This window comes from Rhopalosiphum maidis, chromosome 4, assembly GCF_003676215.2.
Source record: "Rhopalosiphum maidis isolate BTI-1 chromosome 4, ASM367621v3, whole genome shotgun sequence".
In the NCBI taxonomy this organism is placed as follows: Eukaryota; Metazoa; Arthropoda; class Insecta; order Hemiptera; family Aphididae; genus Rhopalosiphum; species Rhopalosiphum maidis.
This window is the reverse complement of record NC_040880.1, coordinates 13344298-13365538: the sequence shown is the minus strand read 5'-3', so window position 1 is coordinate 13365538 and position 21241 is coordinate 13344298. Positions and strand designations below refer to the sequence as shown.

Below are 21241 nucleotides of genomic sequence, written 5' to 3'. Positions count from 1 at the left end.
TAGGTTCAGAGTAGACACTGACAACTCTAATTTACTCATGTAAACTAAATAGTATTATTTACAACAGTTATAATAATATATATTATTTCGAATTTGTTTAAATGAAGCTGTTGATTAATGGAAACCAATAGAAAATTGATGAAAACTAAAGAATAGTAGAAGTACATCTGAATTATCAACTAAAAAATTTAGAATAAAATCTCATAACAATTTCTGACAATCTATATATTATAGTATTATACAACTGTAGTATCTATAGCAGTGGTTAGCTTGTGGAAGTTTGGCACCTACAATTTTATTCATACATCCTCCCACCACAAAGAACTTCTAAATAAGCCACTAAATCAATTTTAATATTAACATTTTTTATGAATTATAAAAATGTTTTAATTTAAAATTATTTTTAACCATTAATAACTTATAAAAAATCTATTCGGTTAATGCACAGAGAATATTCTTTATAAAATATAATAGACACTTATGCCTTAAAGTGAACCAGAGATGTATAATAGTTGAAATACAAAATATATTTAATGCTATATCATGAAGAATAGAAAAATGTTGGTGTCAACTCCTTAATAGAGATTATTTTATATTACGAAAGTTCAGATAATCAGGGTATGAATATTATGATAGGGGGGGGGGTAAATGTTTCAAAATGATTTTTCATTTGTTGTGTTAATTATAAACTATGAGCACTTAATTTATAGACTCACAAACAAGCCCATACCAAGAATAGTATTAAGAGGACGTAACGTTATCATGTGTTGTCTCTGTGTTATACATTTAAAACTTAGATAAAATGCGTTTATGAAATCTAAGTAGAACTCAACAATTTTAGTTCTTGAGTAAATATCTATTATAAATAATTTAAGATGACAATATTTTAGAGGGCAATACAATGAGTTTTTTCCATTATTTCGAATATAATGAATGTTCAGAATCGTTTAAAATTTTAGAAATAGCAAAAATTTTAATATTTAAAAAAAAACTCATCATCTTACACTCCAAAATATTGTTTTTTTTTTAATTTTATATTAGGTATATTTACTTTAGAACCAAAATTGAGCGATTTCTATTCAGACTGCGTAAACACATTTTGTCTATGTTGTACAACTGTAAGACTAAGACAACACATGCAGGTGTGACGTGCTCTTAATGTATACTTTAATAGTTAGAATGGATATTTTGAAAAGTAGCCCATGACACTGTTGGCAAAAATAAAATATGTATAGCAAGTTAAAATAGCTAAATAAATTATTACTTTAAACAAAAAAAAAAAAAAAAAAAAAACAGTATAAAAAAGTTCAAAAATATAAATTATTTAATTTTACATTCATTTTTAACATGTTCTTACAAAATTTATTTTAAATTCTAAGTATAAAAGATTATAATAATATATTATACAATATTTTGGACATAAATAAATACAAGTTTGTATCAACAAATCAATATTTGGACGGAACTTTTTACTTATGATTAAAAATAATACTGTAAATATCTGTAAATATACTTATTTAAATGCTTATATAATTAAAAAGAGACTAAAAACTAAACGATCTAAAGTTGAACTAAACTATTTTTTTAGTATTAAATAATTATAAAAATATATGGTGTCGTGTCAATATATAAAAATATCTCCTTGTGGCTAATAAACAACCCTTTGGAATAAACTATACGGTTTTGGTAGCATGGAATCCAAGCAATATGGCAATGCATCCCAATAATACAATCAAATTGGATTTTACTGCACTACTGCCCATCTGCAATACCAGAAAATATAAGTACTTTGGTTTATTCTAAATGTTATAAATATTAATTATCATTAAAAATATATCTATACAATAAAGTATCTTACAGTTATGTAGAAATTACAACGGTCGCCTAAACAACATTCGGCACATTTCCAATCTTGATACCATAGGTACGTGCAAAAGGGCATTGTTTTTGCTTTTACAGCATCACATGTAGCTCTTGTGGCACATCTCTTTGATACATAATATTGTTTGATTCCTCCTTCTACCCAATATGGAGGAGCTGCAATAATAAACATATTTGTATGAAATAAAATGTTAAGTCATTATAGTCACAAATTATAAAATATATTCTTACATCCCCAACTGATTTCTGATAAACACATATCTTCTTCCGGTTCGCATGTCTTAATTGTATTCAAACATTTTTCATGGTTTTGATCTTGGTTTGTACAAACATAACATTCCAAGGACTCACCTAAGACACGATGAAGGTTAGATTATGTGCCAACAGCCAATAAAGTTTTAGTAGATTACAGTATTATATTATTACATTTTTTCAAATAATCTTAACCTAAGAACATATAATTAAAATCACACAACAATTTTTAAGTTTTCAAATGTAAGACACTCAAATTGTAATAAAAGTCATTAACATTATTTAGTTACTTTGTTAAATAATTGAATGAAATACATCATTATAAATTTTGACAAATCTGAAGTTAGCTGTGATATTCAATTTTCAGATACAGAGCCGTAGCTAGGGCTTGGCGAAACTGGCCCAGGCCAAGGGCGCAAAATCCAGAATAAAATATACCAATTATTAATAACATACATTTTATTTATAATATGGGCTAAATAATTATACTAGAATAGCTACGCTATAGTACTTTATTATGGTGTATTGTGTACAAAAATATTACAATTTACAAGTATTTAAAAAATAATAAACATAATGATTTTCAAAATCGATTATTATTGTTAACTCATAGCTGCATGTTTAATTTAAAATTAGGATTCTAAATGTTTTATTTTTATATTTTAAAGACCTTCATCAATTTATTCATATTTATGGGTGGTATATAACTACTCCTATTTTAGTATTTAGACTTTTTGTATCAGTCATGAAGGAAACACTTGTGAAAGAAGTTTTAGTAAACTGAAAATTATTAAGAACTATCTAAGGTCTACAATGTCACAAGAAAAATTGACAAATATGAGTATTATATCAATTGAAAGTAAATTGGCTTCAAACATTAATTTTAAAAATGTTATAGATGAATTAAATTCATTGAATTTGCTACTAAAAAAGCAAGAAAAGTGAAATTTTGAAATGTATAAAAGTATAATTATTTTTTAAATAATTATAAAAGGTTATAATAAGTTTGGCAGTGTTTCTTTTTCTTATTAAATATAATAATTATTAAAATAGCTAATAAAAATAAAATATAAATAACGAATGTCTTTATATGTGTAAGTACGTAGTGGAGGGGGGGGGGGTAAACAATTTTTAAAAGACTGGAAATATGTTAAGTGGCCAGGAACGCAAATGAACATTGCTACGGCTCTGTTCAGATACTGTATAATGGAAATAGTTTATTGAATCATTTGGTTGTCATTCACAATATAATTATAACTAAACCGCACCCAACAGGCAGAGGTTCAGGAGCGGGGGTGTGCTATGGGTGATCGGGCAACCTCTGCCGTCTAAGGCACAAACAAAATAAAGTTATATCATAAATTATATCATTTATTTTTTTTTAAATAAAAATAATAATATTGGTGCTTTCCGCTATTGTACATCTATTGGTACATAGTTGGTTATCGATATTCGATACTTATTATTATTAGATCACTATTCACGATTAAATTTTAAATTATTATTTTATTTAAATTTATAAGAAATTAATGTTATTTTTAAGTTAATATTTAATAAATACTGATGTTTAAAAAGAAAATTAGCTCCAATAATTTAAATAGAAAGTAGAAAGGTGTAACAATTTTTTTTTCGAGCACCCCTTTTAAAATTTTCTGGATTCACGCCTACCACCCAATACTTACAAAATGTAATATATTGTTGGACCAACTTAAACAATAAATGAAAACACAAGTAGCTTATTAATTTTTTGAGCAAGATATATTGTTATGAAGGATCTTAAAAAGAAAATAGGATAGTACTAGATTGTTTTTTACTCTGTTAATCTTATTGATACAATGATACCAATACAGACATTATTCCCATGGACTGTTGGATTGTATTTAAGCGCTAACTGCTTAGAGGTAACAAAAGAATCTGCCGATTATAAAAAGAAAATAATAAGTATTATAATTTTTTTTGTGGTTGTTACACGGAAACAATCATACTTAATTTATTTATTTTTTTAGGTTAGATCACTTGATTTTTAACAGAAATTGAGGACTTATACTATAATCATAAATTAAGGTAACAATTTACATTATAATGTAATTTTAACTCTAAGACATGTCAATGAGTAATGAGAAGATTCAAATAATGGACGTTTTAAAATAATGAATTGCCCTTTAAAAATCAATGAACCCTGTGAAAAGCATAATTAATACCACTGCTCTCAGTCTCAAACAATAATACATTATAAGTATTGTAGTTTTTTGTTGATTACTAAAATTGAATATTTTCTCACTATAATTTAAATAGATAAAAAAAAATGTTAAAAGTTAATTTTATTTATAATGTATAGCAAGTCTTGCTTATTAATTATTAGTAAACACTAAACGAGTAGAAAAAATGTCTAAAAATTAAATAGAAACCACATAAACCTATCCGTCTAAACCATACTTTATACTTGGAAACCTACCTTTTCGACACACCTATTAATTTAAATTATTTTTAAAAAAGATTACATTGTTTATAGATTAAATTTAATTGAGTACAATATACACAATTACATACAATACTTACTCAAGTTTATAATAACTGTGATTAATGTGAGAACTGATAGTAAATTATTAAAGAAAATCATATTTTATATAGTTTAGTTTTCAAAAATCTTTTTAGACACAACTATTTATCGATAGAGTACAGACACTATTATTTAAAGGAACGAAAATTAAATTTTTCAATCTTAAAGATAACTCGTATGAGACATTTAACGAACAAATCAAAAGGTTTACTGAATAATTACCAATTACCTATTTAAATTTCGTTATCGTAAATCGTTACAATATTCAGTAGTAAATAAATATTATTAATCGTGATTTGTGTTTGGTTGTCTGTTCCGGGCGTGCCACAGTGATTCACACCCAAATAAGTTACAGGTTGTTGTTTTCATCTTTTTTTTCTATGGTTGTTATTCTTTTAAAATGATAATGAGTGACCTCGCGACCGTAAACAAAATTGTTATCTAATTATATTGGGTAACATTAGATAACAACAATAAATTGAAAGTAACTTAAATCGTGACTTAAATATAACATTATATTTATAAATAAAGTGGATTTATACACGTGAATGTTAATAATAATAATAATTGAAACTAACAAACGATTATAAATTAGATGAAATAGATAATGATATGTGAATCACATCATTACTAATGCTATGATCTCTTCTTTTCTGTCTAAGATTCGAAGTGTATGTAGGTGATAAATGATAATTTTTAATATGCACAGCATAGAGTAATAGCTTAGAGTAATAGTAACTTGATTATGCACTCATGTGTCACACAGGACAACTCAACAGCGCGATATTATTCTCATAACTTATTACTTTCTTACAAAATGGTATCACCTTAGACATGGTCCCGTCCATAACACCATATATATTATATTCTGTGATATCACTACGGTGTACAGATTGCAAAAGTGCAAAACATCAACTACTGATGTTACAGTCGTTAATGTTATATGAAAGACGACCATGGTAACCGTACAGTTACATCTTGCATAATAGTACTTGTTTCAACACTTCCAGAAACCATGTTTTTATACTTACTACCCACTACAACGTTACAATAATTAACTATCGTGGGTTATACTATAGCATCATCGAATAAATTATACACAGAATATGTATTATTATTATATGTATCTGTACTATCTTGATCTAATAGTATTTTATTTGTGATAGTAATTGAAAAAGGTTGTGATAAAGCGAGTGCCGACTGCCGAGTTTTCTCAGTTCTCGACTATGTCTTGTGGGGCCATCCCGTAACTTGTGTGTCAAATGCCAATAGTTGTCAATCCTTAATAGCATATTAGCGTTATCTATGCGTATACTTTTGTGTCTTTACCCTATTATCCCTATACCTATAGTTGTACCTTTCGAGTTGTGGTGATTAAACATTTGAACGGTTGAATTTTCCCTGTGTTCGTCCATGTTCTTCTGTGCTCCAACAATTGTTTTGACATTTATGTGTATTTTTTTTTAAATCGAATTTGTTCTTCCGTACACTACCCGGGCGCCTGGATACATTGTATACATTACCTTATTATATATACAAACTGAATTTTATCGTCAAACACGTTCGCCACCGTTATGTCTAATAAGTATAAAAACTATGATGCATGCGCCGATTGCAGTGCTCCAGGTATTTTCTGAACATATTTTACTTTATTATAACTTTAAAAATATTGTATAGTATACAAGATTTATTTAGAGAATAATTTATTGAAATTAGTTTGTGTTTTTACGCTTTAAAAAAAAATAGTACAACCACCGAATATAAATTTTAATTTTAAATTGACAACAAATTGGTCTCTTCCATGTGTCTCTGAATTATAGCCTTCCTTAATCCGAGCCTGGTTCTATACTTTTATTTTTTTTATTTGATCTATCGAGGTTACATGTAACATGCAGTTCTTATTATAATTTAGGTAAACATAACTTCTGTTTAATACTATCCTTATTTCTGATGATTTTGTCTGAAATATCAAATAAAAACTTAAGAACTGTTTTAATAATATACTGAGCAAAACGTATACATTATATCTAGTATTTACTTATGAAATTTTTAGTCAATTATTAAAATAAATGGATCATTTACCTTAAATACAATAAATGTATTAATAATTTATCAAATAAATTCAACTAATTAAATGTTATGTCTAGATTCAGATTGGGTAGTTGTAAATCGTGGATTATATATTTGTGACGAATGTTGTAGTATTCATCGTAGTATTGGTCGACATATATCACAGATCAAAAGTTTAAGTGCCGACTGGTGTCCAATAACATTAAATGTAAATATTTTATAAATACTAAGTATATAGTGAATTTTGTTGTGTTACTTAATTGTTAAAATATTTAATAATAATACCTATAATTTATTTGTATTTAGATGGTGAGGACTTTACATCAAGCTAATGTTAATACACTTTGGGAACATGCTTTAAGCGATAATAAGAATTACAGAAAAAAACCTACTCCTAAGGATCCACTGTAAATTAAATATTTTATAATTTCTTCTTGTTCATCATTGCTTATAAAATGAAAATTTTAGACCATTAAAAGAAGATTTTATACGTGCTAAACATAGACAGCAGTTGTTCATATTAAAAAGTAGTGATACCAGAGAAGATTTAAATCAACAATTACATTCTAGTGTCAGAACATCAAATCTTGAAACAAGCTTAAGAATCTTAGCTCAAGGAGCTGATTCTAATTATTATCATCCTGTAAGTATACACTTTGTTATTTATCTTAAAAATATTTTATTTCTCTCATTATTGTAGGAAAAAGGAAATTATCCATTACATGTGGCAGCTAAAGCAGGGCAAATATTACAGGCTGAACTGTTACTTACCTATGGAGCTGATCCACGTGCCATTGATAGCAATGGAAATACTCCAGCAATTTGTGCCAAGTAATTAATTTGGCTCTTTTTTTTTTCTTTAAATATTATATTCGACATTTTCTAGGTTATCTGGTCATAAAGATATTAATGATAGACTAAATGATAGTATGTATGAAGTATTAAATGTTCTTTCAATGTATGTATTTGGACGCAAAGTAGAACATAAAAATGATGTCCATATAATACCATTTGATCCAAATGATGAATGTATCAAACAAGAAGGTGATCAACAAGAAGCTATACAAAAGATGCAGCAGGTAAATTTAATGTTATATCTTTTACTTGTTTACTAATCTAAAATATTTTTTTGTAGTTGCCTAATTACTTGTTTGAAGATTTAGTATTGGACGTTTTTGATGAAATTGATCGAAGAGAAACTGAAAAAAGTAATTTCTACATTTAAATAATTATTTTCTGTCTCAATAAAAAATGTTACATTTTTTTATATACAGTTTGGCAACAAAAAAATTCGCAAGCTCATATTATGTCAGTACCATTTTTGCCGGTAAATCCTGATTTATCATCAATGAAAAATCAAGGACGACAAAAATTAGCTTGTTATGGTCAAAAAGAATTTAAAAATCTTGTCAAGCAAATTTTGATTGAAATAAACAGAAGGACTCAACCAGGTATATTTACTTATAAGAAAACAGTTTCAGTTTAAATTAAAAATGTTTACATTTTAGTGAATAAAGTTATTTCAAAATTAAAATATGATGATGATGAACCACTTTATGATCATGTTGCTTCTGATGAAGACTATGCAACACCTGAACAAATTGCTGCAATGGTAATTTTTGTTTTTATTGATGTGATATTTACATGAGTTTTTAAAATAACATTAAGATTTGTTGTTAACCTTTTATTTTAAAGATGACAATACAAATTAAACCACCTATTAATTTAAACAGTAAAGAGAATAGTTTTCAAATAGAAAAAAATGCTATTGAAGAAACCATAGATTCAAACAAAATGAGTATGAATCATATAGTGCCTAATTTGCCTTTGTTTAATGGTAAGGCCTTCGAAACAAAATTATCAGAGTCTGAGGCCAAAATTTCCAAATTGATTTCAGAAATTGATTTACTGAAAAAAAAAGTTAGTTTAATTAGTACATAAATAATAAAAGATTTTATTATGAAATTGTATATAAGGTAGAAGAAGTTACTAAAGAAAATTTAGAATTAAAATGTGAAATGTTACGACAAAAACAACCAACACTGGCAATCAATGAAAACGAGTGTGGTGATGTTAAACAACCGATAAGACCTGTATCAATGTATGAAACTCGGGAAGGAATAAAATGTGATATGAATCAAAGTACACAAGTAAGAATTTATTCAATACGACCATACTAAAGATGTGTTACAAAATTGGAGATTAAAATAGTTCTATGCAAACCTTCTCAATTTTGTAACACAATAATTGAATTGTCATGTATGTATGAATATTAAATCAAAATTACCGAGAAACTTCAAAATATATTTTTGAAACGATTAATATATTATCAATAGATACTTACTAAAATAATAAATTATTAATATTTCACCTAATCTATTAGACAGGTAGTTTACCATTATATGAAGATGTTGTTCGTCATACTGCTCAAGTAACTAAGGGTATACAAGAACTATGGACTAATATAAGATCATCAGAAGCTTGTAAAGCATTTGTTCCTGGCACTGAAAAAATTAGGACTGCTGTAGTTGAACTTACTGCAATATTTCCACATGTAAGCAAATAATATTTATTTTATAATTAGTGAGGTTAACCACTGATTATAGATTAAACAATAATTTAACTTTTAAATGATAATTGTAAGGTAAGTTCAGAGGCAGATTTCCCATTAGGCAGAGTAAAGAGCTGGTTTGGGTGGTAAATTTTGTATTTTTGTAATTTTATATAAAGATTATATCATTCAAATAATAATAATAAAAAAAATGTATAAAATTCCTTATTTTATAATAATGTAAATACTAAATAATGTTTTATTTGCTTCATTATAATTTATAGTCATACTAAATTTGTTAGAATAATCCACAAGTTTTATGTGCATTGTAAAAAAAACAGTTTTTGACATTAATAAATATAAAAATATAATATGCGATCCACTAAACCAAGACACTGGAGGTCAACCATTTTGGGTATAATGTTTAAGAATGAATTCTTGTTTAAATTTAATTCTGATGGTATTACTGTTATTGTGAATTGCCTTGTTCAGAGTAAGGTAGTTCTAACTATTTAATCAAATCTTTTGTTTCATTATCATATGAAGATATAAAAAAATTATTCATTTATCAAGAAGCAAAATATTAATTTCTAAAATTAAAATGGGTAAGTTAAGAATTGTTACGTACAAATATTTATTATTATATGGTTTTTATACTTCTATATTAATATTAAAAAAATGTTATAATTTATTTCTTAATTTTTCAAACAATAGTTTTAATTTTTTTTATGAATGGATGGTTCATAAAAATTATCATTGTAGATTTTCATTAAAGTTTGGTATCCATAGGTATTTTTCAATGTAGGCCAAATAACTAAAAGCAAAAAAAATAGTCTGAACATTTAAGTACTATAAATTTAATATTTAGAAGTGGTATTTTAAGAAGTTCACATATACTAGAGACAGCAAATTGTTGGTGCCTTAGTCATAAAAGTTAAATTGCACTTAAGGGCCTAACATGTGCCTCTGGGTATGTTGTTTTAAAACTGAAGAATTGCAATAATTTTGATCATCTATTAATATACAAGAGGTAACAGGACTATTTAACAAATATAGTAACATTTGTAATGGAAGTTTGTCTAATAGTCTTGTTACACCTTAAATAGTTTAAACCACAATTAAGCTACCTTAGCTTTGTATTAAAATATTAAATAGAAAGAAAAATTAGCAAAATAATACAGTACCCTAATTATTTTAATTATTAACAATTGTTTTAAATTAAATTTGAAATTTTTATCTAGAGTATTAATGATGATGTTCTAAAATCGGCATTATGGTCATTGAATACAAATACTACTCAACTACAACTTGAATGTGCATGTTTGGAAGCTGGTGTTGAAAGAGTGCGGGATTGCTCATTCAATATTGCAAAAGCTACTAAACAGCTTTTGACAAGGTTTTGACTATAATCGATGATAGTAAACTAATAAATATTTTTAAAATTTATAAATATATATTTAAATTTAAATCTTTTACTAAGTTCCTTTTAATTATTTATTAATATAAATATATACATACAGGGTAATATTTGTGTTATAATTTAAGTTTAATTAATACAATTTATATCAAAATAATATTGAGCATAATAACATTGTCTATTGGTCTATTATTTTATTGTAAACTTCGCACCTAATATCACTAATAATCTATAATATTGTATTCGCAATGCATTTATAATTTATATCATCAGGTTATATTTAACTATACAATTCAATTAATTTTTGTATTTAAAATTATTTATGATGTTTAAACAAATCAAAAGTTTATATTTACTTATCATAAGTCTATATTTAAATATATTAAATTATGGTGAAATTGTGTTGAAATACTCTCTTTTATTCCACTGTTAAAACAAAAGATAAGTTAGATCTTTAGACTAATTAAAAATATATCTGTATAATTGTCTCAACTAATTATTTTCTTAAAGAAAATTTGATATGTATAGAGATTTGGCAATAGACTATTCTTAATTTAGTATTTCTAAATATTATTTAATATATGAATTGTCTCAAAAAAATAATAACAAATATTGGTGATGATAGTGACTGTGGCTATTATTCTGTTTGTCATCAAAATAAGTTTTCAAATAAAATGGATTCTTTACGGTTTTACCAGACACTGGGAATTTTAGATATCACATATATTTAGCTTTTATTGAGAACCAATAGATTATAGCACAGAAAAATAGCTATAGAGGTACCAAAAAATCCTGCTTGGCTAACTTTATAGTTATTCTTATTTATAAATATACAGTTTAACATAATTATGTCAATACTAGGTTTTGTCAAAATTTAAACATAAAATATCAATAAAAAATATCAACTATATATTTTTTTGATTTTATTGGTTTCAACAAGAATAGCATATGAATAATATGTCAATTTTTCAACCATTGGCTGTAAACACCACATTTTCAACTTCAAAAATAATTGCAAACTTTTGCGACTTTGACTAGTTTTGTCAACATTTGAATTTGAATTTCTTAAATAAAAAATAGTATCAATGTATTTTAATTATTTTTTTAGTCATAATATGGACATAGTAAAAATATTTGTAATACATTTGTAAAATGTTAAATGTCAAATGTCTACATACTTAGAAAAGCATCAAAATATTATGAAAATTGTATCATGTATAAAATATAGAATAAAAAATAATGTTCTGTTTACATGATCAAATATTTGAAGAAATATTTGACTGTGTGAACATGGCTTAGTATGTAAACTGTGGTCGAAAATTCAAGTATTTAAGATTATACAATTTTATGTTACCCCAAAAGAACAAAATTGGCTTTGTCGAAAATTGGAGTTTTCCTGATTATCTGAAAAAATACTAATAAATTTCATATTTTAATAGATCAAATTTTCTACCATAAATTTTTATTATTATTTAGTGTATTGTAGTGTAAAACACATAGAAAATAAATAAATTCATTGAAAGAGACAAATCTAAAAAAGATTATATTGGTACACAGTATAAATAGTATAATACATTAATGTGTACACTAGTTCACTGGTGACTAGGGAGTATCGAACAATATTCTAGTTTTTATATAGCTGATGATCATAGTTTAAAGATATCCAGAAGATTTGTATAATGGTCTGTTTGTGACTGATTGGCATTCGTTACAATAACGGAAACATAAAATATATTTATTCCAAGTTGGCGTTACTGATCACCGCATGTGAAACAGTAATTTATCTTCTTATAGTATGTTATATTTGTATAGGTATTACTATATTATATTTGTTAGAGGTAGTTTCAAGTTCATAATAAATAATAATTACTCTGTCAACAGGATGAAGCACGAAATGTAGGGGTAGAAAATTGAGTTATTTATCATAGGTGACTATATTATACATTTATATGCATCACAGAATATAACAATGTATTTACTATATACATCAGTATCGTACACCTATTTCTCATAGAACAATGAACATGATGTTTAATGGTACACCCATTAACATAATATATCATATCAATGTGTACACCGACAAGACAACAGTACACATACACCTATGTAAACACTAAGATGCTGTAGGCACCACGAACTAAGATATGCGATGTATAGATATATTAGTTCGTGATAGGCATGACCACGGTCTTAGATCTTCCAAGACCGTGGGCACAACTATAGATTATAAACATACCCGTGCTAAAGGTAGAGAACTTAGATCAAGGTGGATATACAGTATATATACAGTGCCGCAACTAGGGGGGTGTCAAAAGGTATTTGGCATCCCTTGTTTTTTATACCTAACAATTATTATTTAAGTGAAATACTATCAATTGGTAAACTGTCTACAATTTAGAGTTTTTAGAGGTTTAGTTGCGCTAAGGGATATATATCCACCTTGGCCTAGATAATATATTATCTCTATAGGTAAAGGCATTTATTTTATAGTAGTCTACACCATAAATACGTAGGTGTATCGTCTACACTATTCTATAATCAACGCCCAATATTGGGTAAAAGCATGGTCTTAGATCATAAATATCATGATTAACTAACTTGACTTTACTAATAATCATGATAAACAATACATATATTAATAAATATAGTAAATAAGCAACACACAATATATTCACTTGCAGTCTATCATGGCGCAGAACTATATTATCCCATTCTACCACGATTGTTACTAAATATTTTTTATCAGCAACCAAAACACGTTATCATGACAATAATAATATATTTTAATATATTATTACATACGTACGTAAGTTGTATGTAAACACGAATTTTTTAAGTAAAAAATAGTGTGTATGTGGTTGATTTGCATTCGTTTTTCCCAAGAATGTCACATAAGTTTCGTGTGAATAATTCTTGAACAGTATTCTACTGTCGTCTTGATACCGTTTTAATGCTGCTGACGATACTGCGTTTAGCAATCTCGTCAACACACTGGACTACTGTTTGCGTTTAGTGTGCAAATTGAACGAAATCATTCGAATACGATTTTTCTTTGGAAAGCCATGGCGTACCATACGCTACGACACGAATACATGCAAATGCCACCAGTCACTAGAGCGTACACGACAGCTTGTGTAATCACCACCCTAGCAGTGGTAAGTTAAAGTAGTTTTCAGTTTTACCTTTCGATTAGAATCAGTGCATACTTGATTACACTAGATTGAATGGGTATCTATCATTTCATTTACAGCAGTTAGATGTTGTCTCCCCATTCCAGTTGTACTTCAATCCATTGCTGATATTAAAACAATTTCAAGTACGTAAAATATATACAAATGAGTAATATCTAATGTAACTAAATCTAAAATTTAATTTATTCCAGGTATGGAGATTGATCACCACTTTTCTGTTTTTCGGAAACATTGGTTTCAATTTTCTATTTAACATGATATTCACATATCGTTATTGTCGCATGCTTGAAGAAGGATCATTTCGTTCAAGAACAGCAGACTTCGTAATGATGTTTTTGTTTGGTGCCGTATTAATGATTGTATCCTTTTTAATAGTTTTTAATTTAGCAATAAGTCTTGACTCTTGAGTAAGTAAAGTATTTTAAAATTTAAATGTTCATCATACTAAGTTTAAGAAAAAATGTTTAATTTGACTGATTTTTGGTTGATGGTTTTTAATTATATCTATAATTTTTACGATAAAATCATTAAAATTAAAAATGTTTACCCCTCACCTCACCAGTTTTTGAAATTTTATATTTTATAATAATTATTATTTATTTTTACTATTAAGAATGTAGCCATTAAATCATGAACATTTAAAAATTGATTATTAAATTTTTTTTCATACAAGTTTATTAAATAGATAATTAATCACAAACTAAATTAGATAAACATTAATTTGTTATATACTTTTAATTGATGATTTTTAATTTGACTTAACTAATATTATAAGTTTTGGGCATTTTTTATCAACTTATTATTCTTAGGACAAGCACTGACAATAATGTTAGTATATATTTGGTCACGAAGAAACCCGTATATTAGAATGAACTTCTTTGGTGTACTAAACTTTCAGGTAATCTTTTAAATTAGCCTTGTATAATATAATGATAATCTACAATAATCTCAATAAATAAATAATACTTTGCAATAACATGCAATTGTTTTTGACTTACTTTAATTATTTAATATTAATCAACATATATCTTGATTAAAATAGGCTCCATACTTGCCATGGGTATTGCTTGGTTTTTCAATTCTGTTGGGGAACACACCATGGGTAGATTTGATGGGAATTGCAGTTGGCCATTGTTATTATTATTTAGAAGACGTGCTTCCTCAACATAGAGCCAATCTTAAAATTCTTAAAACACCACTTTTCTTGTAAGTATTCTAATTGTATACAATTTTCAAATTAATTGCACAATCATAACTTGCCATGTACATACTACGTAAAACTACTGCATGAATGAAAACATATACAATATCTCAGCATTTTTAATTTAAAACTAGATTACTAGTAAGCCAATTATTTTAATATTCAAGTAGTAAAATATGTTTACTTTTCTTGATAGAAAACACCTTCTTGATCCAGCACCAGAAGAAGATCATGTACCTCCACCAGAGTTTCGTCCGGGAGGATTTAATTGGGGAGGAAATGCAGCTGAAATTCCACCTGAAGCACGTCAAAATGAATAAGTCAGTGTTTATATCCTAAATTGTTGTGTTGAATTGTTAATTGAGAACTGTATATAATTATTTAAATTTTAATAAAAATTGAATCAACCTATTATTTTATAGGTAATTCATATACATATTTATTTGAAAACCAAACTATGTGTAAAATGCCTATAATCATTTTAATTTTTTTTTTTTTTTAAATACAAATTTTGAGGAAATCAATTAAGTATAAACAAAAGTCACAACATTAGTAAAAACTATAAAAACAGTACAGGGTGCTTATAGAAATATGTATGCCAATAAAAGAAAAGAAAAAATACCACGCTTACTGATCACGGTATTTGATAATAGTTAACAAAATATTCATGTACTTCAACTATACATGTCACAAAGTTATTGGGTTTTTTTGTAAACAAAATGTATATATTTTATAAATATTATTTACATACAATCAATTATGATACATACATATTTCTTTAAATATTTAAGTTTTATATAAAAAATGTTTAAGCTATTATACAATGTAATATTTCAAAAATTATGACTAGATTTTATAATTAATTGTTCTACCATTAAAATTAACAAATAAGTAATTGATAATCACAATAAGGTTTAAGTTGAAATGGCATATCTTCAAATAAACATAATTATTCACTATTTTTAACATAATATTCTACAACACCCTGTTAACACACAACTTTTTTAAGTAATATATTTGCTTTTAATGGGCCTTAAAAAAAAATATATATATTATATTTACAACAGTTAATTTCAATCTATACAGAAAATGCACATGACAATAATTTAACACAACATAAAAAAAATTTTTGGAAAGTTAAAAAGAAAGCTATCAACAACACATTTAAACAGATATTTCATAGTTTTTGTCATAAGCACTTTTACGATCAGGACTTCCGTTGTCGGTGCTGTTTCCTCTACTAATTGACATCTCCATTGCGTCGTGGTCTAATGCCCTGGCAAAAGACATAGGTCTCCTAGTCTGTACAGGAGGAGGTTTTTTCTTGCCTACAGGTGATGGTTGAGGTGGATAAACAGGAACCCCTCCACGAACTGGATAATATGTTTTTGTAGTTGGACTAGTTGGATTAGATCTATAATCATTATGTGCTGCACAATAGTTGAATGTAGGTGCTTGTCGAGGGACATAGTAAGAACCAGTTGTCCCAGGAGTGTCTTTCCATGTATAAACACCCCTCTGTGGTGATCCAGCTAATTCTTGAATATTGTCAACTGTATTATTTATACGTGGATATGAAGGTGGACGTTCGTGTTCACGTAATATGTCGCCTTCAGACAAAAAACGTCGTTGTGGACTACGATCTTGATATTCATAATGTTTAGTAGAAGTCCCAACACCTATGAAGTCTGGCCGTTTTACTTGAGTAGGAGTTCCAGGGTTCGATCTAATACAGAAACATAGAAAATAAAATAAAATGCCATAGGACAAAATTTAATCTTTCAATAGAGTAATAATTATTTAATTTTATTTATTATTATATATCTAGTGGTCACAGTTGTCTTTATATTTTTATTAAAATTGATTTAATAATCATTCGCTAAATTATGATAAGAGCAGGTCCCCAGGAATAGTTAAAATAACAGAAACCACTTTTAACTGCACAGTCAAGGACTAGATTGGTAAGGCAAGCTACAGAGAAAATCTCAGTGGATTGGTCATGTAAGAGTGGGCAAAAATAAATAAATGAGTAAAATATAATTAGCTACTTATTAATGAATGATTATTGTTATAATTTCTTACTCATTTAACATAGTTTAATGTATCTCAGTCTACTTTATTGTATTTAACTAACATTTATATTTTATAACTAAGCCGATAAGTCATATGCAAAGTAAATAAATAAATGAATGATAATCAATTATAAATCAACTATTGGAAAAATTAACTTTACAACTTTTAGGATATGTAATACCATTTACTAAATAGGTTGCTTAAAAATTAAAATTCTTGGTACACCAATAAAAATCAATCTGGCACTGGACCAGTCTGTTATTGTTTAAAAACGCCTTGGTTAGTAGTCATATTTTTTTTTATTGATAAAGTTTGTTATGTGAAATTAAACATAATTTATAATACTACATATAAAGTTTATGTATACTTTATTATCATTATATGTATACACAGTATTTTAATAATTCAATAACTTTCTATTTTTACTATTTTATGTCATGTAACTAAACATCTTTAGATGAATACAAAATAATTATTTAAATTATTTAGTGAATTTAAATATGATACTTGCCGCCTTAATGGACTAGACAGTGCCAAAGCTGTAGGTACTCCAATAACTTTCATTCTCTGCTGCATAGTTGGACTTTGCATAATGATGTTGGATTGACGATTTGAATCTAACATGGTTTCTCTTGACAAACTGTTGCCCATTTCGTTCATTCTTTTTTTGTGTTATAATAAACATCAATCAATATAAACATTAAAATTATAACTGATTAGTCTTTAAAATTATATACCTAGGTCGTGATGGGTGTGGTGCTGTCCGTGTGACATAAGACATCCTGGCACTGTCAGTTGTATCATAGGAGGGCAAGTAAAAATTGTTTTTTGAGCCTTGACGCTGTAATGGCGGCGTAGGTTCACAATCTTGTGACTGTGAAGCAGTTAATTCAATATCAAGCTCTAAACACTCTCTTCCTGGTGACATCTAAAAAGTTATAAAGTTAAATTTCAAATTAGACAAGTATATTTTGATCAATAAAATTAAGAAAGTTAATATAACAAAAAATTATAATTTATTAAGAGTTTTAGGTTAAAACAATTATTAGTAATACCGTAAAAACATACGGTTCAAAATAAGAAGCGACATTGGTGGCTAGCTTCTAAGTAATGGGTGTGGTGTAGAACAAAGTCTGTTTAGCATAGTAAAAGAAACGGTAAGTGCATGACTTGACTGAAGCTGACAAAAAATGGTCGCTTTTTATTTTGAATTAATTATAGTAAAATAGGTAATAGTAGTCTAAAAAACAGGAATAATAAAATCTAAATTTAAAAGCTAACAATTTTAACTATTAAAAGTTGTATTATAGTTTGTGTGATTTACATTCTATAATACTATATTTATATAATACAAATTTTAAAAATTAAATGCTAATAAAAAGCATTAATATTATTATGGGTTGGGAACTATAAGCTAAAAAATATTTAAGGGCATCATAAATGAATAATGTAAATATTAAAAAAAATGTGTACCATGATAAAAATTTGACCATCCATGCACTAGTTGTTAATTTTTATTTTCAAACAAACATACATTTGAATTAAAATCCCTCATTATTAATTTAAGTGAAATTTAAGACCAGAAAAATAACATTAAGTCTAACCTTATTATAATTATTTGAATGGTGTAAGCCATTGCTATTATCCAAATAAGTTTTAGCGACAGGTGGCCCACAATTATCTTCTTTTGTTAACAATGGCGGAGGTACATTAAAACTGTTCTGAATTTGTTTTTTATGTTTTTGATATTTTGAAGTTTTCACTTTTAACAAACTAAAATACAAAATTATTATTATAAAGTTAAAAAAGATGTGATAAAATTTTACCTAGGAAACTGAGGTCCAAATAAAATAATTATACAGTTTAGACGGCAGCCATGTGAAAATGGATTGTAACCACCTTTGAACTTTCCGGTGACTTGTTCATTAGTTGTACGACCACGAGCTACTAATACAGCATGAAAACCAGTCAAACCAAATATTGGTATGAACAAAATAATTACTAAGCCACATAATGTTAATCTGATAAAATTATTAAAATAAAGGAAAATTAAAAAATTTAGTTGCAAAAGGTAACAATATATTACTAATATTTTATATTATTATATATTTACTATTGTAAATTTTTACTATGTGAAAAAATACTTGAATGCATTCAGTTTATAATAATACATTTTATATTATATATCTTAAAAAATATTTTAAGTTAAAGATGAAATAAATCTGTTTAAATTATAATATTCTAGATCATTTTAACATATATTAATTTTTATTTTAATAAAATATACTATACGTATAAATGTATAATTACCTGATTACATTCTTGACAATTTTATTGTTAGATTTGTTAGATAACACATTTTTGCACAACTTATTAAATAAAATAGAATTGTTTAAATATAAAGGATACGATACTAAAGTATCAATGTCTCCGATTTTATCTTTATGATATAAAATATACCAACAACAAACACCAAATATAGACGCCATGTGTATACTAAGTGATATAAGAAAAAAGAAGAAATAGCGATAGTTGCGGCGACCAATACAATTGTTAACCCATGGGCAATGATGATCGAAAGTCTAAAAAGTGTTATGATTAGAATGTTGTAAAAAAGACATGTTTAATTATTACTTCAATACAACAGTTGCAAACACTACAATGAGAGCATCTTGGTGGCCTGTAAAATCTACATGTTGAACACCATTTCATTCTCACTTGAATTGTGTTCACTTCGGTTGACTTATATAAAGGTGACTGGAAGTCATCACCAGTGTCTTCGTCTTCTGGTGCTGAAATTTAAATTACATAGTATACATTAGAAAAAACGACAAATAATAATATATATATTGCACAAATATACAGTTTAATTTACCTTTTGGTATTACACCTGGATCCATAAATGTAGCCAAAGTGAAGTTTGCTATAACAAAAAACGTCACTATGCCATGAACAACTGGTACCCATGGATAAAATTGAGCAAAAAATCGACATCTATAAAAAAAATAAAAATGAAGCAAAAAGTGGATTGCCAAAAGTCACATATTGATAAAATTTACAAAAGTAATTGAGACTGCAATACTACTAAGTAGAGAACTTACGGATAATAAAAAAAAGCCCCAGTCGTCCCTAGTAGCAGTATCCATGCAAAAGTCGCTGGCAAATATTTCGTGTGCAATCCGCATTTTGGCATTGTATGGTTTTCTTCTGGTCACTCGAAAACTACTACTGCACCACAGGTGTGGATTTTAAGCGTCATTCTTTTTCGGGTTGGACGGCGAGAGACCCAGTGCAAGAAGTAGTGAACAGAAATAGTGCAGTGGTAGGTGTGCACGAAAATCGAGTTTTCTCATGTTGTTCGCAGTCAGTCGATTGCGTTCAAAAGGGTACGTACAGAACTCTCACGTCAGGACTGCGAAGCGTAATCGGCCCGCGCGTAAAATATCCAATCATCGACGGACAACCGAGAGTGACCGAAATAAATTCAAAATTTCACGTAAAGCATTAAAAATAAAATTGAAAATTTACACTTCTGTGATAATGTGGTTTGATGAGGCAGTGTTGCCAGAAAGTGTGGGACAAAAGCCATTAACTTTATAAGTTGGTAATAACACTAAAGGAAAGTATGGAGATTAAATAAATATTAGAAGAAGAAATTTAAATACATACATTATCATACTGTGTTTGTTAAGTATCGGTTTAAACTTTGTAGTCGAACATTCAAGGTGTTACATTATTATTTGTTATATTAATTTATTGACGGTACACTAGTAGTACCAATTCATATTGAAAAATATGTTCTAAAGTAATTTTTTTTAAATTAAATCAATTTCTAAAACATATATTTTTTCCAAGGAAATAATTTATAATATTTTCCGACTACGACGTAGAGAAGATATTACACTATGATAGTCCTTGGCAATGGCCGGCTTTAACTCATTCAGCGCTCAGTGCTAGTATTATTTTGGCAGCCCTCCCTGTGATCAAATTCTAATTTTGACACCTTTCACGCGCCCTTCTGATTTTGGCGCCATGTGCCGTCGCA

At 27.2% G+C, this 21241-nt stretch overlaps 4 protein-coding genes across 4 annotated transcripts; 2 read left to right on the top strand and 2 right to left on the bottom strand.

Moving 5' to 3' along the window:
- Positions 1 to 1428: 1428 nt before the first annotated feature.
- Positions 1429 to 5125, bottom strand: LOC113548451. Its single transcript, XM_026949330.1, has 4 exons — positions 4693 to 5125; positions 2113 to 2232; positions 1859 to 2037; positions 1429 to 1763 (listed from the first exon to the last, which is right to left on the bottom strand). The coding sequence occupies exons 1-4, from the start codon at positions 4751 to 4753 to the stop codon at positions 1674 to 1676; spliced, it is 450 nt and encodes a 149-aa protein (XP_026805131.1). The 5' UTR covers positions 4754 to 5125; the 3' UTR covers positions 1429 to 1673.
- A 577-nt stretch (positions 5126 to 5702) lies between these two features.
- LOC113560779 (ARF GTPase-activating protein GIT2) lies at positions 5703 to 10948 on the top strand. Its single transcript, XM_026966841.1, has 13 exons — positions 5703 to 6319; positions 6841 to 6971; positions 7070 to 7170; positions 7232 to 7406; positions 7464 to 7594; positions 7650 to 7842; positions 7899 to 7971; positions 8038 to 8214; positions 8272 to 8375; positions 8459 to 8683; positions 8740 to 8913; positions 9147 to 9317; positions 10556 to 10948. The coding sequence occupies exons 1-13, from the start codon at positions 6268 to 6270 to the stop codon at positions 10715 to 10717; spliced, it is 1869 nt and encodes a 622-aa protein (XP_026822642.1). The 5' UTR covers positions 5703 to 6267; the 3' UTR covers positions 10718 to 10948.
- A 2845-nt stretch (positions 10949 to 13793) lies between these two features.
- Positions 13794 to 15565, top strand: LOC113560700 (derlin-2). Its single transcript, XM_026966734.1, has 6 exons — positions 13794 to 13886; positions 13982 to 14047; positions 14114 to 14281; positions 14698 to 14820; positions 14965 to 15128; positions 15320 to 15565. The coding sequence occupies exons 1-6, from the start codon at positions 13794 to 13796 to the stop codon at positions 15441 to 15443; spliced, it is 738 nt and encodes a 245-aa protein (XP_026822535.1). The 3' UTR covers positions 15444 to 15565.
- A 378-nt stretch (positions 15566 to 15943) lies between these two features.
- Positions 15944 to 20717, bottom strand: LOC113560699 (palmitoyltransferase ZDHHC5). The gene is made up of 9 exons (XM_026966733.1): positions 20298 to 20717; positions 20072 to 20190; positions 19831 to 19988; positions 19606 to 19778; positions 19023 to 19217; positions 18801 to 18969; positions 17934 to 18124; positions 17708 to 17857; positions 15944 to 16849 (listed from the first exon to the last, which is right to left on the bottom strand). Exons 1-9 carry the CDS (start codon positions 20387 to 20389, stop codon positions 16288 to 16290), a joined length of 1809 nt encoding a protein of 602 aa, XP_026822534.1. The 5' UTR covers positions 20390 to 20717; the 3' UTR covers positions 15944 to 16287.
- Positions 20718 to 21241: the final 524 nt, after the last annotated feature.